This window comes from Colletotrichum gloeosporioides (genome assembly GCF_011800055.1).
Source record: "Colletotrichum gloeosporioides strain Lc1 chromosome Unknown consensus_48, whole genome shotgun sequence".
NCBI classification, from domain to species: Eukaryota; Fungi; Ascomycota; class Sordariomycetes; order Glomerellales; family Glomerellaceae; genus Colletotrichum; species Colletotrichum gloeosporioides.
In genome coordinates, this window is record NW_025544693.1 from 739,535 (window position 1) to 761,218 (window position 21,684).

At 54.9% G+C, this 21,684-nt stretch overlaps 3 protein-coding genes across 3 annotated transcripts; all 3 read left to right on the forward strand.

Annotated features, from left to right (window-relative positions):
* Positions 1 to 3,109: 3,109 nt before the first annotated feature.
* GCG54_00004186 (Baeyer-Villiger monooxygenase) lies at positions 3,110 to 4,974 on the forward strand (the record flags this gene model as incomplete). The annotated part of the gene is made up of 4 exons (XM_045404240.1): positions 3,110 to 3,281; positions 3,332 to 4,351; positions 4,407 to 4,723; positions 4,789 to 4,974. The coding sequence occupies 4 exons, from the start codon at positions 3,110 to 3,112 to the stop codon at positions 4,972 to 4,974; spliced, it is 1,695 nt and encodes a 564-aa protein (XP_045264075.1).
* Positions 4,975 to 10,154: 5,180 nt separating this feature from the next.
* GCG54_00004187 (uncharacterized protein) lies at positions 10,155 to 12,108 on the forward strand (the record flags this gene model as incomplete). The annotated part of the gene is made up of 2 exons (XM_045404241.1): positions 10,155 to 11,778; positions 11,843 to 12,108. The coding sequence occupies 2 exons, from the start codon at positions 10,155 to 10,157 to the stop codon at positions 12,106 to 12,108; spliced, it is 1,890 nt and encodes a 629-aa protein (XP_045264076.1).
* A 7,490-nt stretch (positions 12,109 to 19,598) lies between these two features.
* GCG54_00004188 (Secreted beta-glucosidase sun1) lies at positions 19,599 to 20,975 on the forward strand (the record flags this gene model as incomplete). The annotated part of the gene is made up of 2 exons (XM_045404242.1): positions 19,599 to 20,870; positions 20,931 to 20,975. 2 exons carry the CDS (start codon positions 19,599 to 19,601, stop codon positions 20,973 to 20,975), a joined length of 1,317 nt encoding a protein of 438 aa, XP_045264077.1.
* Between the last annotated feature and the right edge of the window lie 709 nt (positions 20,976 to 21,684).

Genomic DNA, 21,684 nt, shown 5'->3' on the forward strand with positions numbered 1-21,684 from the left:
CCATCGAATTTTGAGTGTGGCGCTGCCAAGCGCCCAGCTAAGAATGCTTTGTGATTCAAGACATGCCCGTGTCAGCTGGTCGACTCGGACGGCCGTCTTGGTTCGCCGGGATCCACCCGGCCCTCCCGGTGTAATGTGGGTCATCGGGGGTAGGTCCGGCCCGGGGTCGGACATCCCTAGGTCGCCGTTGCGCGTGGTTGAAATGGTGATAGAAGTCCGTGCCTTGAATTTCCGCAGTTGTCTGGCGATTGGACTCACTTTTTACGGCTTTTCATTTGCAACAATCTGTATTGACTGCCCGTTGAGCACCCTGCTCAACGACAGTAAATTCACCTGCCAGATCACGGCCAAGCGCAACATCCAGAACTGTGCCTGATATGCGTTCAGGGCATTGACTACAAGCACCACCAGACGCGCGTCGTCTTTGTAGGGTTTCACCGTCTGTTGGAGCAGTCGGAAACAGGGACAGCTTAGTTCTAAAATCCGGGGCAAAAAAGTGCGTTCAAAAACCCTCATTGGCCTCCATGCATGTAAGGCAGAATGATATGACGTTCCAGAGAACGTCTGTCATGATTTATTCATCCTGTGACCGCTCACCAAAATTTTAAATGTTACATCAATAACTTTCAACATCCATTGGCCTTCGTGGGGGCAATTCTCTGTAGCCCTTGGCTTCGTATTCGGTTGCTAGCTAGACCTGCAGAGTCAAGTCCAGATTCATCACTCCGTTTGACGTTCCCGTTATCGTACCTCTAGTCTTGTCTGTACGTAAGTGAGTGCTTCGCCTGAGCAACCCATGGAGTTCTCAGGAAAGGCACATTTTTGGTCATGGTATACAACGTGTTGCAAGAACCGTGAAAGATTTTATCGGGTTGACCAAGATATCCTGCAATGAATCAGATGCTTAGGTAGGCTTCTAGTAAGATCTCCTGAAGACCATTTATTAAACTAGGGCGAATACGAGCTATGTACTTGGCTTGAATTGGTATCGAGAGGCACGTCGGCGCAATCAAAATTAGTCACATTCCACGTTGTACTCAAGCCAAACGTCGTTTTCAGCTACCCGATCTAAAGGCAGCAGCAAACAGGAGGTCGATAGTACTTTTCCTCCGTGGACTTCAGAAATCTGGTCCTTTATTGATAGATACACGTCGGACATACGCGCAATTCGGCCGCTCGGGTTCAATGCCTTTCCGAGACAGAATGGCTGTGGCGTTTGCGAGGGGGGACATGTCTCTGACAATTGAGCACTCTTCGGTGTTTTACCTGGTGAGTCAATACAACTACCATTCTTCAGACCAGTCATTCATTAGCCGAATAGCGTAGGACTCGCTGCTGATATAGTTCACCTAGCAGATGATAGTTCTCAATGCGTTCGTGACAGTCAACAGTCCCACGACCGTGGCGACCATGGACCTAGAGACGGCCATGATCAATCAGATAGAGGATGATAGCACATTTCCTTAGAGGGAATTCGGAGACCCAAACATAAAGAGAAGTTGAGTTTTCTAGAAGAAGAGGTTAATTCTCCCTAGCCGCAAAGCATAGTTACAGTCGCTTTCCCAAGCGACTGTTTCAAAGCCACGTAATTCTACCTATTCCACCCAAGTTTCTGTGTATCTAAAGTGCCTGACTGACATTAACAGCATGTGGGAATCTCAGAACTGTAGACAGCTTTTCGGTACCAGTCTCAACCTTGACTCCTCGAGGCAATATCTTAACGGAGCAAGCGAACTCCTCCGACTTAAAGTGAAGGATCAGATACGGGAACCTCTGGATCACTGTCATCATACGTGGAACATCACTATCAGTCCACAGAATCGACACTGCGTGCACCCCATCTCGCTCGTCTATTGCAGTGCTTCTCGTGGCCACTGAGGCTGACACCACGGGGCCTCATTGATCACCAGTTGAAAATAGAGCCACTGTCAACATGCTTCTCCAGATCCAGTCGGAAATTTGACACCCGTACACCTTCCCAGATGGCTCGATAAAACAAGGTACATGGCATGATCTTAAGTTCAAACTGATTATGGGTAAGAAAACGAGAACATCTCCACAGCCTCGTCTGCTTGGACAGGTTTACCCCAACACTTGGCCAACAGTTGAGCTGATACAGACGGCGACTAATCGCTCCAGTGCTAAAACTGGTGGATTTCAATCCATAAGACTATGCGTTCATCAAGGTCCAGCGAAGAGTGCCAACTTGCTGTTCTCTATGAGTTCTACCATCAACACGGCCAAAAACGATCGGAGCTCGTGTGTATCACTAGAAGTTGAGAAAGTCGCATCATGCAAGCTTTCTACAAAGAATATAACCCAAGAAGCCATTCGCTATGCATTATGCAGAACACATCAATTGTGGTAGGTCGCATTCGGGCTGCATGTGTCGCCTTCGACTAATGTCGAGTATCGGCAAGAGAGGGGCTTCCCCGAATGGTGTATGCGAGTGGCAAGAGAGAGAGAGGGGTCCCGAGGAAACACCAGATGTGGACTTTGCGGGACAAGAGCGGGACGGGTCGCGGGGAGGATCAGACAACGGTGAGTTTTCCAACGCAAAACCGAATGCAAGATGGACTGGTATTCTCCAATTTTTTGATGCTGGATCAACCGAAACTGTCTCAGTTGCGTATGCTGAGCGTTGGAGGCGAGGCCAATCGCCGTTTGTCACTTTAACCAAACTACCTTGGCACCGGCATGCCTTCCCCTCAATTCATCGTCATGAGACGCATGCGTACACCCAAACGTCTTGCGTACAACGTCGACAGGTGTCTTGTTCGTCGACAGACTCGACTGATTTGGAAGCACGGCGAGTAGTTGCCGGGACACCGAGATCAAGCCGTCTCGACGGTCCAATGAGAATCCCTCCGCCGTCACTTATACGTTCATGGTGGGGGACATTCGTATTGCGTGTACAAGTTTGTTACAATCTTGGATAACCTTTTCCTCGTGTGACTGGTATCGAGATCTGAGATATATGTCTGAGGAACAGGCCCTCGCGAGCACCGAATGCTACCCCGCTCCCAGACTCACATCTCCTGTGACTTCATCACCTCACCAACAGCATCTTGCTTGCCAAAACCGTAGTCTCAAACAGATTTGAAGCACCATGAACCCAGACGCAGAAAAGGTCAGCTATAGCCTCTTCTCCTGTATCGGAACCGGCTTCGCTGCTATTGCCCTCGGGGCACAGCTCAAACGGTGGTATGGAATCGAGGACATCCAGTTCTTTGAGCGTCACAGCTCGCTCGGCGGAACATGGTTCATAAACAAGTATCCAGGTATGAACACACTCTCACGGCGGTGAACTTTGTTTGACTGGCTCCCTCAGGCTGCGCCTGTGACGTTCCCAGCGCACTGTACAGCATCTCCTTCGCGCCGAACCCCGACTGGACCAAGGTCATGCCCTCTCACTCTGAGCTCTGGGAGTACCTCGCCAAGGTGGCGCGCGACTACGACCTCGTGAGGAAGATGGCCTTCGACTCGCCCGTCGAGCGCTGCGAGTGGATCGAGGACCGAGCCCGCTGGCGACTGACCATCCGCCACCTCAAGTCGCAGACCACCTACTACCACGAGTCGCAGTTCCTGTTCGCCGCCACCGGCTGTCTCGTCACCCCTCGCGAGATCGATGTGCCGGGCGTGGAGACGTTCAGGGGCGAGGTCGTGCACACGGGCAAGTGGCGCCCGATCGACCTCGAAGGGAAGAAAGTCGTCATGTTTGGCAACGGGTGTACGGCTTCCCAGGTTGTGCCGGCCATCGTCCACAAGACACAGAGCTTGACCCAGGTTGTGCGGACAAAGCACTGGATCATGCCGTCCCTCGACGCCGACGTCCCGCCGTGGGTGCGTCTGGTTCTCAAATGGGTGCCCGCCGTGGCGTGGCTCCAGCGGCTCGTGATATTCTGCGTTGCAGAAAACTCATTTCGAGGTTTCCGCATGACGGACGGGGGGAAGAAGTTCAGGGCCAGCCAGAGGAAGGTGTCGGAGGACTACATGAGGGCCGCGGCGCCCGCAAAGTACCACGACATGCTGGTACCCGACTTCGAGGTCAACTGCAAGAGACGAATCTTTGACCCGGGCTACCTCCAGAGCATACATGCCGACAACTTCCACTTGACGGACGAGAAGGTGGCCGAGATCACGCCCGATGGTGTCAGAACGGCCAACGGCTTCATCGAGGCCGACGTGCTCATCTTTGCAACTGGCTATCACACCAACCAGTTCGCAGCGGGCATCGACGTCCGTGGCCGCGGCGGCGAGACTCTCGAGTCGCGCTGGGAGGCTCTCGGGGGAGAGGGGGCGTACAACACCACGGCCATGAGCGGGTTTCCAAACTTTTTCTTCCTCCTCGGTGAGTCGCTTCGACACGACGACCTCCAGCAAACTGACAAAAACACCCATCACAGGCCCAAATTCCGTCACGGGACACACGTCCACCGTCATGGCTCTGGAAAACTGCATCAACTACGCCTTGCGTGTTATCAAGCCTGTCCTGAAAGGACGGTCGACCGCCGCGATGATCAAGAGCGATGCCGAACAACGCTACGTCGACGACATCCAAGACGCCCTGCAGAAGACGGTCTGGAACACGGGATGCGGCGCTTGGTACACCAAAACCTCCAGAGACGGCACCAAGAGATGGAACGCAATGGGTTACCCATACTCTCAGCCACACTTCTGGTATCGTTGTCTCTTCCCCATCTGGTCGGACTGGCAATACAGTGTAAGTGGAGTCCCCAGACGCGTTGATGTGTGGCTATTTTGGAGCATGCAAACTGAATACCCCAGGGACGAGCCGCTTATGCTTCGCAAATACGCAACCAAGGTTCTGGCGTCTGGATCACGGCATTACTGGCTGTCATCGTAACCCTCGCCGTCCTGGGCTTCTTCGGGAGAGACTGGCTGCGTGGGATCGTGCCAGACCTGTCGGGGGCAGCTCGAGGCTCTGCTGCGTTTGTGCCTAACTATCTGTGAAGAGAGCTATGGTGTCTTCCTTGTTTGATTTTGGATACAGATCCTGAAAGAGGCCTCGGGCCCCAAGTCTAGACACTTTTGCGGGATCCAATAAGATGTGGACGAGCTTCTTGCAACAGTCCTCTCCAGTGTCTAGAAGCACAACGTATTGACTGATAGTTCCGTGGCGAATATAGGGGTCGTAGTCATCAGATAACGTTCTCCAAGCAAGCTGGGTGAGTGACTATACAACGTCACATTGCTCGTTACAGTGGTTGCGTTGGATGGCATTCCCAAGGGCTCCAGCCTTGTCAAAGTGCAGACAGGTCGTCGTAGCTTGCTGCTACTCTCGCGCGATGTGTGATGCTTCTACGACTGGAAAGCTCCAATCTCGATCTCGGATACTTACCATGGGATGGATCCAAACCAGAATGCCGTCTCCGATCACCCACCTTGTCTAGTGAATCCCAGGTGCTTCGGCGAGACATCACACGACCAACAAGAGCGATCGAAAGCAGGGCGCAACCTCTGACGCCGGACTGAGCAGCTCAAGGGGCAGGCACCGGCTCTCTCCCATACTGTCCACCGGAGGACATGGCATGATTTCTTGCGTCGTCGGGCATTGAGAGACGATGCTTCCAGCGCCACCATGTGGCGTCTGTAACTGGCGGCAACTAACTGAAAGGGCAGGGAAAACAGACGTTGGTCCGCGACAAACAAGAATGCTCAATCACAAGAGTCTGCCAGTCCAAAAGAGAAGGCATGAAACCAGTTAGACGACATTGGAGCCTTTCAGCCAGCCTCGCCGTGTCGGGTGCAGTAGAATCGGGAATAGCCCCCGTGGGCTGACAGGTCTCTGATTTGCCAGTCGATTTTTTTTCTTAGTAGACATAACACCTGCCGTCATTGGGCAAAAGGTTGCAAAGGGTGAAAGATGACGAACAGCGCCCGACATTGGCAGGGGTGGAATTCTGGAGGCGCCGCTGAGGCGTCCGGAGTGTCTCAACCGCAGGCGAAGAGAATTGGCCGATGGTGAGGCTCGAAGCAGCAGCAGTTGAAGGGGCGGTCTTCGTGTTGACAACACCAAAGAGAAGGATATGGCTAGCGATGGAAGGCGAGTGACGTGATGCGTCCTCTCGAGAAGATGGATTGGCCACTGCGGGATCATCGCCGATACGGACGTGGCGGTTGGCTGGTCAAGCGCGCATCATTCTTCGGTTCCTCAGTTCGCCGCTCAGAGTTCGCCTGCCTGCCCGCCTGTGGACAGGATGATTAATGACGATGAGCGGCCGAGAGCTGGAGGGGGTTCAGGTGAGCCCAGACTCGTGCTGTGGCAGGCACTGGGAGGGATGGGATCGGCGGCGCAAGTGGATGTGGCCAATGGGAGGCGCAAGGCAAGGGGACAGGTCGAGCTGTGATTAGGTCGTGGCTCAGCTGACGCAGCGTCTTTGGGGGCTAGCAAGTGTCGAGGTTGTGTTTCTTTCATCTTCTCCCTCCAATGTTTCCAGTTGCATTTTCCAGTTTCCAAGGCTGAAGGCGAGATGCTTGGACTTTGGAAAGCAGAAGATGACGAATGAGAGGCGGCAGGGCGGGATACTGCTCAGCACGACGGCGGTCGCAAGGCGTTCCAATATTGTGGTTGGCTGACGATGATGTGCCGAACTGGGAGCGCAAACCAACCCAGGGACAATAGTCCTGTTTTCAATGGGCGGATGCTGCGTATAGCATGACCTCATGGCCAACCGATCGAGAGATCGGGCAACGGAAGACGGACGGAGGGCTGTCGCCTTGGTTCACAAGTATGCCCGGCACCGGGGACGCAGTAGCTGTTGAAACATGGGGAGAAGAGGGAAGCGAAAGTGTCAGCCACAAGGACGTAACTAAGGTACTAGACGGTAGCATCGCATCGCATCGCCTGGGAGAAGTGCCGCAAGAACAGTTCCCAGTTCAGGCGACTCGCCAGCCTCAGGGGTGACGAAAAGGGCACTAGCTCCTCAAACTAGAGAAATTGACGACCGAATGAGGACGGAACTGGCTCCGAGTGATGTGTCGCGGGTTGAAGAGCTGACAAAGGCTGAGGTACGCAGTACCTAGACATTTGAGGTGCCATCGATTGGTCGGCTACCCTGTCCCTCGGCCGTCTCTTCTTCTCGGTACCTTGTCTTTGGCTGGGCGATTTGTTTGGAGCATGGGCTTGGTTGCTTAGGTTGACAACACGCGCGAGGCAACAGGCGGAGGTTTGCAACGCATGCCGCGGGAATCTCAACGCCCGGCGTGGATCGACAGGCCCAGCCATGTGTGACATGGTGAGGATTGGCCCAGGCAAGAGGGACGGACGGGATGCCGGCGGGCTTCACGTGTGGGCGCGCGTTTACCGCAGGCGATGCTGAAGTGTTAATTGAGTTGCGGGTAGGCGAAGCTTGGGCTCGCGGTTCGCTCCATGCGTCGTGAGATGGCCGACTCGAAGAGACGAAAGAGATGCGGTGATGACTTCACGGTAGGTAGACAGACGAGGGGCGTTCGTGCAGGTACTCAGTCGATACCTGCTGCTGCACGCCGTACAGAAGGTTCAACCTGATCTGAGCTGGATGTCGATGCCTCTGGTCGCAGACAGCCATTCTGCAAGAAGGCAGGGCAGGGCGAGGCGGGGCAGTGGGAAGTGGGAAGTGAGGCACAGCAAACAAGGCTCGGGAGCAAGCAGAGAGGGCGTTCGAGGCTGATTACCACCCAAGCCAAGGTGCCTTGGGTCCGCTGTTCGTGTTGACTGCCCGGGCATACTTTGTGTTATTGTTGTTGTTGTGGCTGTGGCCGGGGGTTGTTTAGTGCTGTGGTTCCATCGCCAGAGACTACTAATTCTATCCGTCCGCATCGCATGACTGAAGCAAGCAGAAGCAAAGAGTTGTTTCTCAACAGTTGATAGCTGACTCTTCGTAGCCATACTACCTAGGTAGCTAAGCATTGCCGGTGTATTCGTACGGCGAATGGGGTTGAGCCGTGGGTGGTGATCATCAACGCAGCGCAGCGTCTTTGGGGTGCAATTTGAGGTGGGAAAAAAGACCTCGCATGCTGGGGATGGCATTTGCGCCGCGGATCTTGGGTAAGGAAGGTGCCTGTACCTGGCGGGACTGCTGAGTGTGAGTGACCTCGGCTTCTCAGCTGGGAGACGGGCGGGCGGTATGTGTGGGCAACAGAGTACCTCACCTGCCTACCTTACCTTACCTAGGTACACATTTTATGTGCACCATGGATGCAAAGCCACGTCGGTTTACGAGGTGTGAGGATGGAACCTTGGCGCGCAGTCACCTCAGCATTCAGTTCAGGACGGGAAGGGTGAGGTGGAAGGGCAGGGCAGGTTCACATTCAGGCCGGAGCGGGTGGGACGGGGTGAGGTGGAGACGGAAACAGTGTCCCAAGAAAGCAGCAGCGTCCAGCAGCACCAAGCACCAGCACCCAGCAGCGGTGCAGCACAGGTCTGCGAAAGGCTGGGGCTCTGGCTCTGCACAGCCACCGCGGGGGCCATCAAGCCCTGTTTAGCCCCCCCCCCCTCCTTGGGCCCCCCTCAGGCTCCGTTTCCTCAGGGAAGAAGCACTTGAATTTCCAGACCAAGAAACCCGTGTCATATTCCATTTTTTTTTTTTTTTTTTTGCGTTGGTGTCCCCCTCTTCCTTTATCCTCTGCCTCTCAAGGTGCTGCCCGGGTGTCGAGGCGAGACGGATTCCACAGCTGTGGCGTCGCAGGCTGGAACTGGCGAGAGAACCTAAAAGTGCATCGTGGCGCAACCTCGAGGAAATGCGGCGGGCGAGTGTGTAAGCCCGTACTCCGTGCTCCGTATTCCGCAACCCATCCATCCGCCTGGCCGACTTGCGCCCGCGTTGTTTACACATCCCTCCATGAGCTAGGTAAGGTACCCACGGAGATAGTTGTCGCCGTAGGAAGCCTGCCTGCCTACCTACCTACCTACCTACCTACCTACCTACCTACCTACCCACCAAAGGCATCTGACCAAGTACGTTAGCCTTTCCGGCGCTGTCAGGTACGGCAGGGCATGGCAAGGTAGGTACCCAGCGTCGCCCGTCGCGTGTGGAGGGAGGTACCTGGCTGCTGGGCCTGGTGCTGGGCAGCTTGGGTTCCCGGCGGCGGGAATACTGGGCCGAATGGCGGGTTGTGTTCACACGCTGAGCAGCTCCCACCCCCGTTCAATCGCCAGCTGCTGCGGCCCTCTGCAGTTCATCCACATCCACGTCCGCACCTCACTTGCTCCACCCGTCCGTCATCATCCACCACCCACCGGGTACCTTGCCTGCTTGCACCTGGTGGAGGTACCTAGCTTACCTAAGGCACATGAGGTAGGTACCTAGCCACACTGTGCTGTTGTCCCCGATACATCCCCCCCTTCCGCCGTCAAAGCCGGAGCTGTCTTACGCAGCCCACCTACGTATGTACCTCCTCCATGGAACCTCAGCGAAAAGTGACCCGCCCTCCACTGCTGTGGCCGAGGGCCTGTGGCTGTTCGCGGGCACCATCGCACCGCATCAGAGGTCAGCTCCTGGCCGGGTCAAAGTCCATGTACCTGCCACACCTGCCTCCCTCCTCCAGGTAAGGTACCTTCCCTCCCTCACCTAGGGTACCCGGGGACACCACACACACACACACACACGCATACTCTCACTTTCGGCCCTCTGCCTCACCTCTGCTCCCAGTCCAGTCTCTCTTTTGTGTTGCTGATGCTTGCTGCTGCTCTGCTGCACCCGCCGCGCCGCCGCCGCCGACGCTCTCCACCCCATTCCCTTTTCCTCCAGCTCCTGCCACACCTCGAATTCAGTCTCTTCTTTTTCCCTCCCTTCCTCAACATCACATTCGCCTCCTCAGCCTTTTTGTCGTCACTGCACCCACGGGGATACACGCGCATCCGGGTTTTTCCCAAAAACTTATTCCATCCACGACCTTGCTGCACCAGCCTCACGACTTCAATCCACCTGCTGCTCCCGCCACATTCCACCGTGACTTGTCCGCCCGTCCCGTCATATTCGGGGTCCTGAACCCGTCTAGAAGCAAAAGACAACCGCCACACGTGGCTGAACAACCCGAAGCTCCCATGAATCCTCGTTGACCATCAACAACAACCGCCACCACCTTGCGATACGCCCTTCCGAATCTACTTTCCAACACTCAATTAGCCTGTTTGATGATTGAGCCCGCCCATGGCCTCGGATAACGGTCCCATCGCGACCGAAGCCCCTCTTCTGGCTGCGTCCGCTCCTGTCGCATCGGACGCATTCGCGCTCGGAGGAGATCCCGCTCGCTCAAAGTCTCTCAAGAGAGCTCGCGAGACCACCCCGACCTCCCCCACGTCTGCTGCCGTCGACCCCGTCGCCGATCCCGCCGCTGCCGCTCCTGTCATCGCCCCCTTCGACTTTCCCTCTCCCACCAAATCCGCCCGCTTTGCCCTGGCTTCCTCACGCCGCTCCCCGACGCCCTTGACAGCTGCCGCCGCCCTCGAAGCTCTCGACGAAGAGCGAAGACGGGAACAGCGCCTGAACCCTCCCGGCTCCAGCGACAACCCGGGCCACTCGGTTCTCTCCGTTCTCGCCGGCAGTGTCGCCGCCATGAGTCGTCCAGACGACGCGCCCCAGGCGCCCACAGCTTCCATGGAGGCCTCTACCAAGGAACCCCAACCCGTCTCGATACCGCAAACCAACAATGCGCCCGCCGAGAACGCGGAGATCAGCCCGCAGAGCGCAACGAGTGTCGCGAGCATAGCTGGCGCGCTGGTGACGGCCAGCCCAGGCCCCATGGAGGTCGACCACAAGACCAACGAGCAGCCCCAACAGCAGCAGCAGCAGTCTCAGCCTCAGCTGCAGGCTACCCCCCAACCGCCGCACCCGGCCACTGCCCAAGAAGACAAGACCACACCCGGATCACTATCCTACCCCGGGTCGCTTCAAGCCGCGGCCATGATGCCGGCACCGCCGGCGCGCGGTATGAGCTTCCCCATGCCGTCGCCCGGTCACGAATCCCCTACTCAGTCTTCCGGCAAGAAGCACAAATGCCCTTTCTGCGACACCGAGTTCACGCGCCACCACAACCTGAAGAGCCATCTACTCACCCACAGCCAGGAAAAGCCGTACATTTGCCAGGAATGCTCGATGCGCTTCCGCCGTCTTCACGATTTGAAGCGCCACAGCAAACTCCACACCGGCGAAAAGCCCCATGTGTGCCCCAAGTGCGATCGCAAGTTTGCTCGTGGCGATGCGCTGGCCAGGCACAGCAAAGGCGCCGGTGGATGCGCCGGCCGCCGCTCAAGTATGGGCAGCTTCGCCGAGACGGACGACATGGACGGGCCGAGCATGGCCGACGGCGACGACTCAATGGCCGGCGTGGTCTACGGAAACGAGGAAGACATGACGGAGGAAGAAAGACGCCTGAGCTTGCCCAGCATCAAGGCTCAGCACGTAGCAGGACAGGGCAACATGGAAGGATATGCCCCTCACTCCCGGACGTATCCCCCGGCAGGCCCACGGCCCGGAACGACCGGCGGACTGTATCCGCCGAACGTTGACCGCGGCGCATCAAGTACCAACACATCCCCAAGCATGCCAAACAGCATTGCCGGAGGCCACACGCCGAACACGAGCGTGTCTTCCATGCCCGTAAGTGGTGGTTCCATCTACTCGCAAAGTGGCATGACAGAGAGTCCAAAGCCTTTGAGCCCTGGAACTGCACATGACACGGCCAACATTGCGAGGCAGCGATCTCCAAGTCTCACACAGCAATTCCAGCAGCAACAATTCGGCCGCAGGCCCTCGGAGAGGAACACCTCCCCAGGTTCGTACTCCTCGACACCCTCCACTCTGCTGACTCTCAACGTGTGTACTGACTGGCTTCAAAGTTTTCGCTGCTCCGGCTGGGGCCCACGCCCGCGGCGCTGGAAGCGGGACCGAAAACGGCAACAATATGTTCGCCACGGATCCCGGCCTCTGGGCGTACGTGCAGAACCTGGAGGAGAAAGTCAAACAATTGTCGGATAAGATCACGGCATTCGAAAAGGCGGACACCGCCAAGCAGGCACAGATTGGGCTGCTCACGAGCGAGGTCACTGGCTTGAAGAAGCAGCTGGAGGCTCGTGAGGCCGAAACGACGGAGGTCAAGGCGTAATCCAGACACAAGCAAGTGGCTCCCACACGCCATTCACTACAACTTATCACCGATGTAACAACGACGACATGTTATTGGCGGGAGAGGATCAGAGGAAGCCTCACCTGGCGGCTGGAGGATAAATTGGCGTTTTTCACTCATTGTCGGCGTCTCGATTTCTCATCTCTCTTTTTTACTCCCATTACTTCTGCCTCTCTGACCCATATTATTTGCGGGACATCCTGTCCGGGGTGGGAGGCGTTTTTATTTTCTTGGGGCACTGGCAGAAGTGCAACGGCGGACCTTGACACGAAAAGTTTTTGGTTTCCCCTCGGCCGCATCTCGTAGTCAAGCATATCGGAGAAGTATGCCTGGCGCTCACCGCGGTAATTCCAATTGCGGTTCTGGTCGTTTCTCTGGAGGCAAATCGGCGGTAGGGGTTTCCCCCTCATGTATTATAGCGTTCGTTGCAGAGTTTAGGCCACATGGTCAGTCCTCCCCGAAAAGGAGGCAAATAGTGCAATTTACATGCCGGGTAGATCAATATGTTTAAGCAGTCTGCAAGTGGCCACCCTCGTGCACGTGTTTGGATGTCTTTGGGTCTTCAACGACATGGGTGAGGCTGTCCGTGATGCGATTTGTGTACACCCCGTCAGGCCGAGCTTGGGCGGTGACCCGAGGAGTTTCTTGCTATGACCATGATCTTGATGGGATGACGCCTGTTCACCTTTCAGCAGCACCTCCTGTCACAGCATGTGATTGAAGGCGTGTTCTACATGTTTTTCCTGTGGTGACGATATCCCCGTTTTCAAGTAGATGGCCGCCTTCGTGCGGGTGCGACAGAGAAATCGACGCCGTGACCATCATGCTCCTCGCAGCGGAACTTGACAACTTGCGTGTTGGCCTGTGACCGCCGTCCTTGGCGTTTGCTATTGGTTTGTCATATCAGAGACCAATGCAGAACGAGACGAGAATGATCATGGAGTACCATGTCATTCCACAGGACCGACGGCACGGCATGTGTGTATTACCTCGTCGACTTTACATCTCTCATTCAAATCTACGTGAACAAGCATTCCCCCCCCCCCNCCCCCCCCCCCCGTCCCCCCCTTTTGTAGTCGAGATCGGGTACCCTGGCTTGAAGCGCAGATAGCTCAGTAGAGAGGCTTTTAGCAGTAGATTGCAGTAAGAACGGCCAGTCCAAGGTTTTCCGTCCGTCTACCGGGCAGCTTGCGTTGTGAGAGGAAGTATCTGAAGTACACTGAGGCAGACACAAATACACAGCGCTCTCGTGAATCGTCCAATCCATGGTCAACAGACATTGTTGCCCCTGCCTTTCCCATGAAGCAGCTCGTGGCTTGACGTGACGTTAAGCCGAGTAAGTCGCCACTGGGTGAACAACTTTGGATCTATATGGGATTCCCGTGAAGTTTACGTCAAGTTCATGTGGCTACTCCTTCAGCAAAAGGCTCTCGGACGTTGCCACGGTGCTTATCATAGGCTGTCAGGATACGGCGGTATAACCATGAAAATCCTCAGTCGGAGAAGGAGTGGCTCCAAGATTACCGTAGAGCTAAAGTCAAGGCCATCACTCAGAGACGCATATTCGCAACCATGGAACAGGGACACGATCTCCGATGCGGACGATTGCGTCGAGGATGACATCCAACACTTAACGCCACCAGATGATTGAACTTTGGAAGCAGCCGGGAGAGTGGTCGTTCAGAGATAGACCACGATACCCGACCCTCAGACACGGGAACTCTAGACCCGAACCACCCTCCAGCAGCCGTGGAACCCCATAGTTCACGGTGTAGCGCAATGAACCCGACACGACAGTTCTAGCCCGTGATCCAAAGATCCAGTCCTGCGCTTCCGGATCAATATTGCTTAGCGACGGGGGTGATTGCTAGGCCTCACCAACTATCGACTTGGCAGGGTCCTTCAACAGGCGAACGCCATGGAGAACCTGCCACCGGCGCCGGCGTTGGTTCTCAAAAGGCACAGGCGCGCAATGGTGTCGCCCCTTCTTGCCCGATGGGCCATGCCGAGGAATCGTGAAAATCATCGTGGCAAATGAGACAGAACGTGTGGCTCAACCATACACCAGCGACGCCTCAAGTAGAACACTTTTCCACAACGGCAAACCGGGACGCTCTCCATCAGGTGCGGTCTAGCGTTCGCCGACTTGCCCTGAATGCCCCAATTCACCAACAACGCCTTATTGCACGTTGGATTGTCGCGGCTTGCTCAAGAATGGCGGCAGTCGCATCCCAGAGAAATCAGCAACATGAGATGATATTTCGCGCAGAACGGGGAGATGAAATGGAATGCCGCCCTGCAAACCCTAGATGCCGTGACACAATGGTAAACAATGGAGGTTCTCCACTCGGCATCATCGTCAATCGTAGATCATGAGCTCGAGCGACAACATTGTGTAGCTTGACGAAACGTCGCAAGTCACATCATGTTATGTGACCACGTGAGTCATCAGACCATACACGCGGCAAGAACAACTGAAAAGAAAAAGAAAAAAAACGGAAAATAAAAATAGGGCAATTGCGCAAGAAATAATTGGCAGCGACAATGGAACGCAGCTTGGCCAGATGCGGGTAGCTAAGCCATGTCTCGATGACGGCCATCCGTCACGGAAGAGGGGAGGGGACACCGCCCATGATTCAAGTGCCGCAATACTCATTCTTGGTACCTGAACATCACACCCTGATTCTGCACAATGTCTCGAAGCAAAACAACGGTGGTCCCGTCCCGTGAGGCTCAGAAGGCCAGACACAGCAAGGGGGGGTTGGACTGCTGGGCGGAGCGCGGCCAAACAATCGAGACCTGACGGTGGGTGCCATGGAATGCGACCGCGGTCTGCGAATTCGCACTCGCGGACGAGAGCTCCGTGGCGTCGCGGGCAAGTGGTGTTGTTTTTCACGTTCGCGGTGGCATGGATCGGAGACCCTCGAGGAATGGCTCTGTCTTGGGAGGCGTGCGCCATTGGTAAAGCCAAGAGAGAACGAGGCCTTGTCCTTTACCTCCCGGCATCCCGCCCCTACGGGTCGACTGAGCAGCTTGTCTGTACACACAGAAATCTCAGCTTCGTTGTCGGCCAGCAGTAGACGCATCTGAGCATCTTGACGTAAAGTGGGAGAATTGAGGGCATCGTCGTCAACGCCGATATGGTACGCAAGCCCGCCAGATACGGCATCGTAAAGCCGATGAGGGGGAGGGTCTTGGTCGGGCAAGGGCTCAAAGCATGACTCTCTGCCACGGGCCTTTAGAAGGCCTTTCAAAGGGCTTCCCTGTCGCGAGCGACGCAGCTTGCAGGCCAGGACCCAGAAGGCTGTCGATGTTTCAACGTTTCAGGTGGAAAGATACTGCTTGTTAGTGGTTGCACAGCCTTTGGCTTTTTGCCTTAGCGCAGATCGATCGTATCCTCCGAAATTTGGGTGGATTTGCGGACGTCATGGTTGAAATGAGATTTAAGAAATCGCACGGTCGGAGACGCACAGCCCACGGAATATATGCGGACGGGTAGGGGTCTCCTGCGCGGATTCAGGTACGCAGATACGTCCTAAATGACATTGGCCAGCACGCGTCCTTTTTTTTTTCCCTTTTTTTTTTTTTTTTTTTTTTTTTTTTTTTTTTTTTTTTTTTTTTTTTTTTTTTTTTTTTTTTTTTTTTTTTTTTTTTTTTTTTTTTTTTTTTTTTTTTTTTTTTTTTTTTTTTTTTTTTTTTTTTTTTTTTTTTTTTTTTTTTTTTTTTTTTTTTTTTTTTTTTTTTTTTTTTTTTTTTTTTTTTTTTTTTTTTTTTTTTTTTTTTTTTTTTTTTTTTTTTTTTTTTTTTTTTTTTTTTTTTTTTTTTTTTTTTTTTTTTTTTTTTTTTTTTTTTTTTTTTTTTTTTTTTTTTTTTTTTTTTTTTTTTTTTTTTTTTTTTTTTTTTTTTTTTTTTTTTTTTTTTTTTTTTTTTTTTTTTTTTTTTTTTTTTTTTTTTTTTTTTTTTTTTTTTTTTTTTTTTTTTTTTTTCTGTCATGCTCTCTTTTCCTCTCGAATTCTTGTCAATGTCTCGGTCCATGGATGCGTATTGTGGTCGTGGCCAAAGCTTGATTGGATACCCATGTTTTATTGTTCAATGCCGTGGCGCCAGCAAACCTGCTGCGGCAAAGAGAAGACGACGGCGATTTGACGGGAGGTAAAATCAGAAACCACGGAAGCTGACGCTTGAGAAACTCCAGAGCAAATGAGGTGTGGCAGACAACAGAGACGACTCTCAGGCAACGGGCGACTACCGAAGCCCTCGGCTTGGTCACCTAATGAGTTGATTTCCCTTGGTTGATCGCTCGGCCCGTCTGTAGCTGTTAAGGCAAGGTATTTCTGGTGGCTTTCATTGTTATTGCCTAGGTGTCTGTGGCTTCTGCTTCTTCAGCGTTCTGGAGAAACATGCTGGGCACCCGCTGGCGAAATGAGTGACAGGCGCGGCCGATAAGCCGAAATCTCTCCTGTTCCCCACCCCTTTATTTTTGTGGACAGCCCGGGGCTTCTGGGAATTGAATATTGGATATCGGGACATTGGGTGACAGACGCCGGCGCAACTGATGAGATTGTGTCATTGCTTGGTTATTTGGTGGGGTATGTGAGGAATCGTCGTAGACTCCGACCTGAGTTCAAATGAGCGAGCGAGACCGCCGCAGTCAGCGCAGGCTAGCAAGATCTGCAGGCCATCGTGTTTGTGCATCATCAGGACGGGCTGCAGGACTTTTGCTGCCTGTGGTAGGAAACGTATTGTTTAGCCTGCAGTGCAAAAGAGGGGAGAATGGCAACACCGGTCAGCTAGTGTCTTTTGCACGACGGCGGACATGTGCATGGAGATGCACGTGCATTGAACGAGGGCAAGGCATCGCCAATCTGACTGATCTCGAACCCATCCATGGCCTGTGGCGCTCGTCAACAGACTGGTGAGAAAGTGCCTCCTGACGGTGAACGATTCACGAATAGGGGTGGCCAGGGCCCAGGACAACAGTCGTTCCTGCGCCGATGGTCAATGGTCAACGGCTACGTCGCTTAGAGCCGAGCCTCGTATGAGCACTTGGCGGCTAGCGCACGGTAGCTGCAGCACAGCGTGGAGGGGAGCCGGGCTCGAACAATGGAAGATAAAAAAAAGACCCATCTAAAAAGGAACCACGGTCGAGTGGGCTGGCTCAACAAGGCATAGGTTCCTGGGGAACAACAATGGTATTCCCTCCAGATGGAGATTGGGAGGTGACGACGACCACGGCTGCCGCGACTACGACGACGACAACAGCGACGGGCGACGACGACATGAAAGCGCGAGGGTGACAGGTGTGCTAAAAGGCTCGATTGGTGATGGCGGCTGGGAAAGATTGATTGCTGAGGAGCATCGAGATTTGACCAAGGCCAACTGGTCAGCGACGGGCAAGGATGGATTTACCTCCCCCCGGGATCTCTAATTAGGCCAAGCGAATCTGATTCGACCGCTGGTGGTCGAGGGCCGTGGAGAAGACCAACGAGGAAAACAGAGCCGTCGCTGATGGACAGGGCGACGGGCTGGCTGTGTTGATGCGTCGCATCCAGCAGGGTTGGGATGGATCCAGTCGCTGTCGCATGCACTGGCAGTGGTGATCTTCATTCGGCCGACCGGGCCTGTCGAGCTGGGCAGACTGTTTTTGACCAGTTGACCGCCGCAAGCCGGCTTTTGCTCCTCGAAGCGACGAGCGGCGATAGGGGCTGGTTGGCTGTGGTTATGCAGCCCGCCGTTGTCGAATTTCTGGTGAAGATCATTTCAACCCTTTGATGTAAGGGAGCAGGCGAACCAGACTTTGAGTCTGTCTGTGTCTGCGGCAGAGAGGGGAGGGGGAAAAAAAGGAAGGGAGAGCGGCGAGGTCGCAGCAACGAGAACCAGACAGCAAGGACGGTGGCATCCGTAGGTAGGTAGTATCCGATGGCGGGCTGTTGATGGTAAGGTTTGGTTTGGTTTCGTTTCCCATTTTCTTCTTTTTCTTTTCAAGTTTCTTCTTCTCCCGCATAGGCTCTTATGTGCTTGGGTGCATGTGCTAGAAATAGTCAGGTTGGATTAGGTAGCTGCTGTCAGTTGGGATGAACCGCACACGCACAGCACAACAGCATGCACCTCAATGCGTGAATGACCTTTGCCACGAGGCCCGGGTCGTGTTCGTGCCTTGGCTGGCTGGCTGGACCTGGGAAAATCAGCAGGATCGGACGACAGCGACAGAAACAGGTGGTGTTACACATGGCTCTGAGCAGCACAGGCGTCTGCGACGGGGAGTCTCCCTGGGGCACCCGGGGCGGGAGCTGGGAGGGACGTCGCGGGCAGTCCTGCGGTGCGCATCAACTCAATTATTCCCGTCTAGCATTCGTCTTCATGGCATCCTCGTACGACGCCTCCGACTTGAATTCGCGCCTTCCCTTCTGGTCTGTTCTTCCCTGTGCCTGTGCCTGCCAGTTCGGTGCTGCCAGGATCCCCCAATATTCGTTCACGTGCACGGTGCGGTGCCATGTCCAAGGCAAGGTAAATAAATGGAGGCAGGAACCATTCATTTAATTACCCAGGGCCGCTAGTCTTGTTTGGGAACGTCCCCTTCAACCCCCTTTCTTGCCCTTCCGGGGATGCGCGCCAACGGCGTCGACTCCCCCCCCCAAGCCCAAGCCCAAGCCCCCAACTCCCAACGTGCAGTCCCTCCCTCCCTCCCGGGCGCGCGCCTCTGGGCGACGTTGTGCCTGGGTCCTCGCAGGCAGTTGGCAAGCCCTGTCCGTACCTGCAGCGGATCGTCTTCTTCTGCTAATAGCGCCTGGGGGTCCGGGTGGCTTGTACCTCATGTACCTGGTCTCCTAATTTCCCAGGGGATCCACGACATGGCCCTCTTTACCCTGTTTTCCTCCACTTCATCCTCTCCTTCTCCCTCTTCTCAGCTCTCCGGTCTTCGAGGTCTGACTTCTCGTTCACCGCGTTGATTCCTCCAACTAGAGAGTTCGCTCTCACTTACACTCTTTTGAATCTAACAAATTCACCTACATTCGTTACCTTCAACCACCTACACGAGTTCCGCCTCGACTCCCGCACACCGACAACTGCCGCGAATAGAACGAAACATTCGCTCCGACTCTAATTGATCCCTCGCGAGGAATAATAAAGGGTAAGAACGCACAGAGACACAGAGCAGAGACCCCGGGGATGAGAGCATCAGACGATTCTCGGCCATGGCGCCGCCCGATGGAGGATACACACAGCACCGCAGCCACCACAAACACAACCACAGCGAAGATGATCAACTGCGTCAGCGACCAGGGGAACATGACGGCGAACGCGGTTTTGTTGGGAGGAGATCGCCCGAAAACCTCTGGATATCTTGGCTGTTTGCGCTGCGCTACTTCACTCCGTCGATCCTCCCTGAATCGCGGACTTACAACAACATGATTTAAATGCACGATGCGCTAACACATGGCGCTTCCAGAACATCTTCAATATACAAAATGAGGTCCATCGTCAGCCTCACCATCGCGGCCTCCCTGGCCGCCGGTGTCGTCGCGCAGCCCCACAACCACCGACACCGCCATGTCAAGAAGGACACCGCTTCGCCCGTTGAGAAGCGCGACCCTGATGTCGTCGTGGTATACGAATCCGGCCCAACCGTGACCGCCTACGAGCTCGGAGGAAAGGTCATCAGCGAAGACGAGGCCAAGCAGGGCATCAACGACGGCCTGTTCGTTGTCGTCGGAGAGACCACCCCGTCCTCGACGCCTCTGCCGCCCGCCTCTACCTCCAAGGCTCCCAAGCCGTCCAGCTCCCAGGATGCTCAGTTCTTCGAGGCTAAGGTCGCCAAGACTACATCCACCTCTACCACCCCTACTCCCACCCCGACCCCGACCCCGACGCCCTCTTCCTCGAGCCAGGCGCCTCCCGCCTCCACCTCGTCGGCCAGCAAGGGCGGCAGCTCCTCCTCTGGAGGCTCTGGCGTGAACGCCGAGTTCCCCAGCGGCGAGCTTGACTGCTCCACGTTCCCCTCCGACTACGGTGCCGTTCCCGTCGACTACCTCGGCACCAACGGCTGGACCGGTATCCAGAGAACCCCCAACTACAGCATCGGTGACCTCGCCATCTCATTCATCGAGACGGCTGTCTCTGGCGACGGCGGATGCACTGAGAACTCTTTCTGCTCGTACTCCTGCCCCGTTGGCTACCAGAAGACCCAGTGGCCCTCTGCCCAGGGCTCGACCAAGCAGTCCGTTGGTGGGCTTTACTGCAACTCCAAGGGCAAGCTCGAGCTCACCCGCACCTCCAAGAAGACCCTTTGCGAGAAGGGCGCTGGCGGCGTCTACGTCCAGAACGACCTCAAGAAGTCTTCCTGCGTTTGCCGTACCGACTACCCCGGTAACGAGGCCATGGTCATCGCCACCGTGCCTGAGCCTGGCCAGAAGCTGGAGCTGACCAACCCTTACTCTCCCGACTACTACGTCTGGAACAACAGCCCCACCACCGCCCAGTACTACGTCAACAACCAGGGCGTCGCCGTTGAGGATGCCTGTGTCTGGAAGAGTGCCACCGATCCCCTCGCTGCCGGTAACTGGGCTCCCGTCAACATTGGTGTTGGCAAGAGCGCCGACGGCAACACCTACCTCTCCATCTTCAACAATGCCCCGACCTCGACCGCCAAGCTCGACTTCAACATTGAAATCACTGGCGATGTTAACAGCAAGTGCGCGCTCGTCGACGGCTCCTACACTGGTGGTGGCACTGGCTGTACTGTAAGTTGAACACCCGCTCGCGATATTTCGATTTCACGTATGCTGACTGCTATTGTTTAGACGGCCATGTCCGGCGACGGCACTGCCATCATCCGCTTTTACTGAGCGAGCCACGACCAGGGATTTCCTGGCGAGGTTTTTGGGCATTTTGATTCTCGTGAATACCTCAAAGAATATCGACGGATCGCCATGACACGACCGCGACCAGCGGGTTGACTAAAAACCCGATTTCCGCACACGATCTGTGATGGCCTTTTTTAATTGATTGTGCATAATATTCATGTTGTGGGGAAGGGTTTGGAGAGGAAAAGTTGGAGTGATTGGAGGCGAGGTCAACAGCCTTGCGGCCTTCACCGGCCAAACGGCGCAATTGGAACTACCCCCCCCCGGAAACCCTTTGAGCGAGACGGACGGTCATCTCTTTTTCTACCAGCAAGCGGACCCATGCCAACGAATTACGTTCCTGCGACGACGACTGCTTCGAGAACGAGGCACACCTTTTTGCGCGGAGGAGGAAATGGAGGGAGCCAGGCCGACCTTACTGGAAAGCAAGATTAAATGGAGAATATGATGATGGATACTCGACTCGGGTAGTTTGCATAAGAATGGACGGGAAGATTGGGGAAGGACAGAACGGTAGCCCTCGCCGGCGCATTACCATCTTGACGCATCGTTTCCTTTGTCGCTGTTTGCCCTGCCATGTTTATATCCTTTTGCGCGAGCGGTCTCATGATGGATGAGCACAGCCCGCGGGCGTTAGGGGGCCCCTTATAGCCGCTTCGTGTATTGCCGACGCAACGTTAGTTTTTAATTT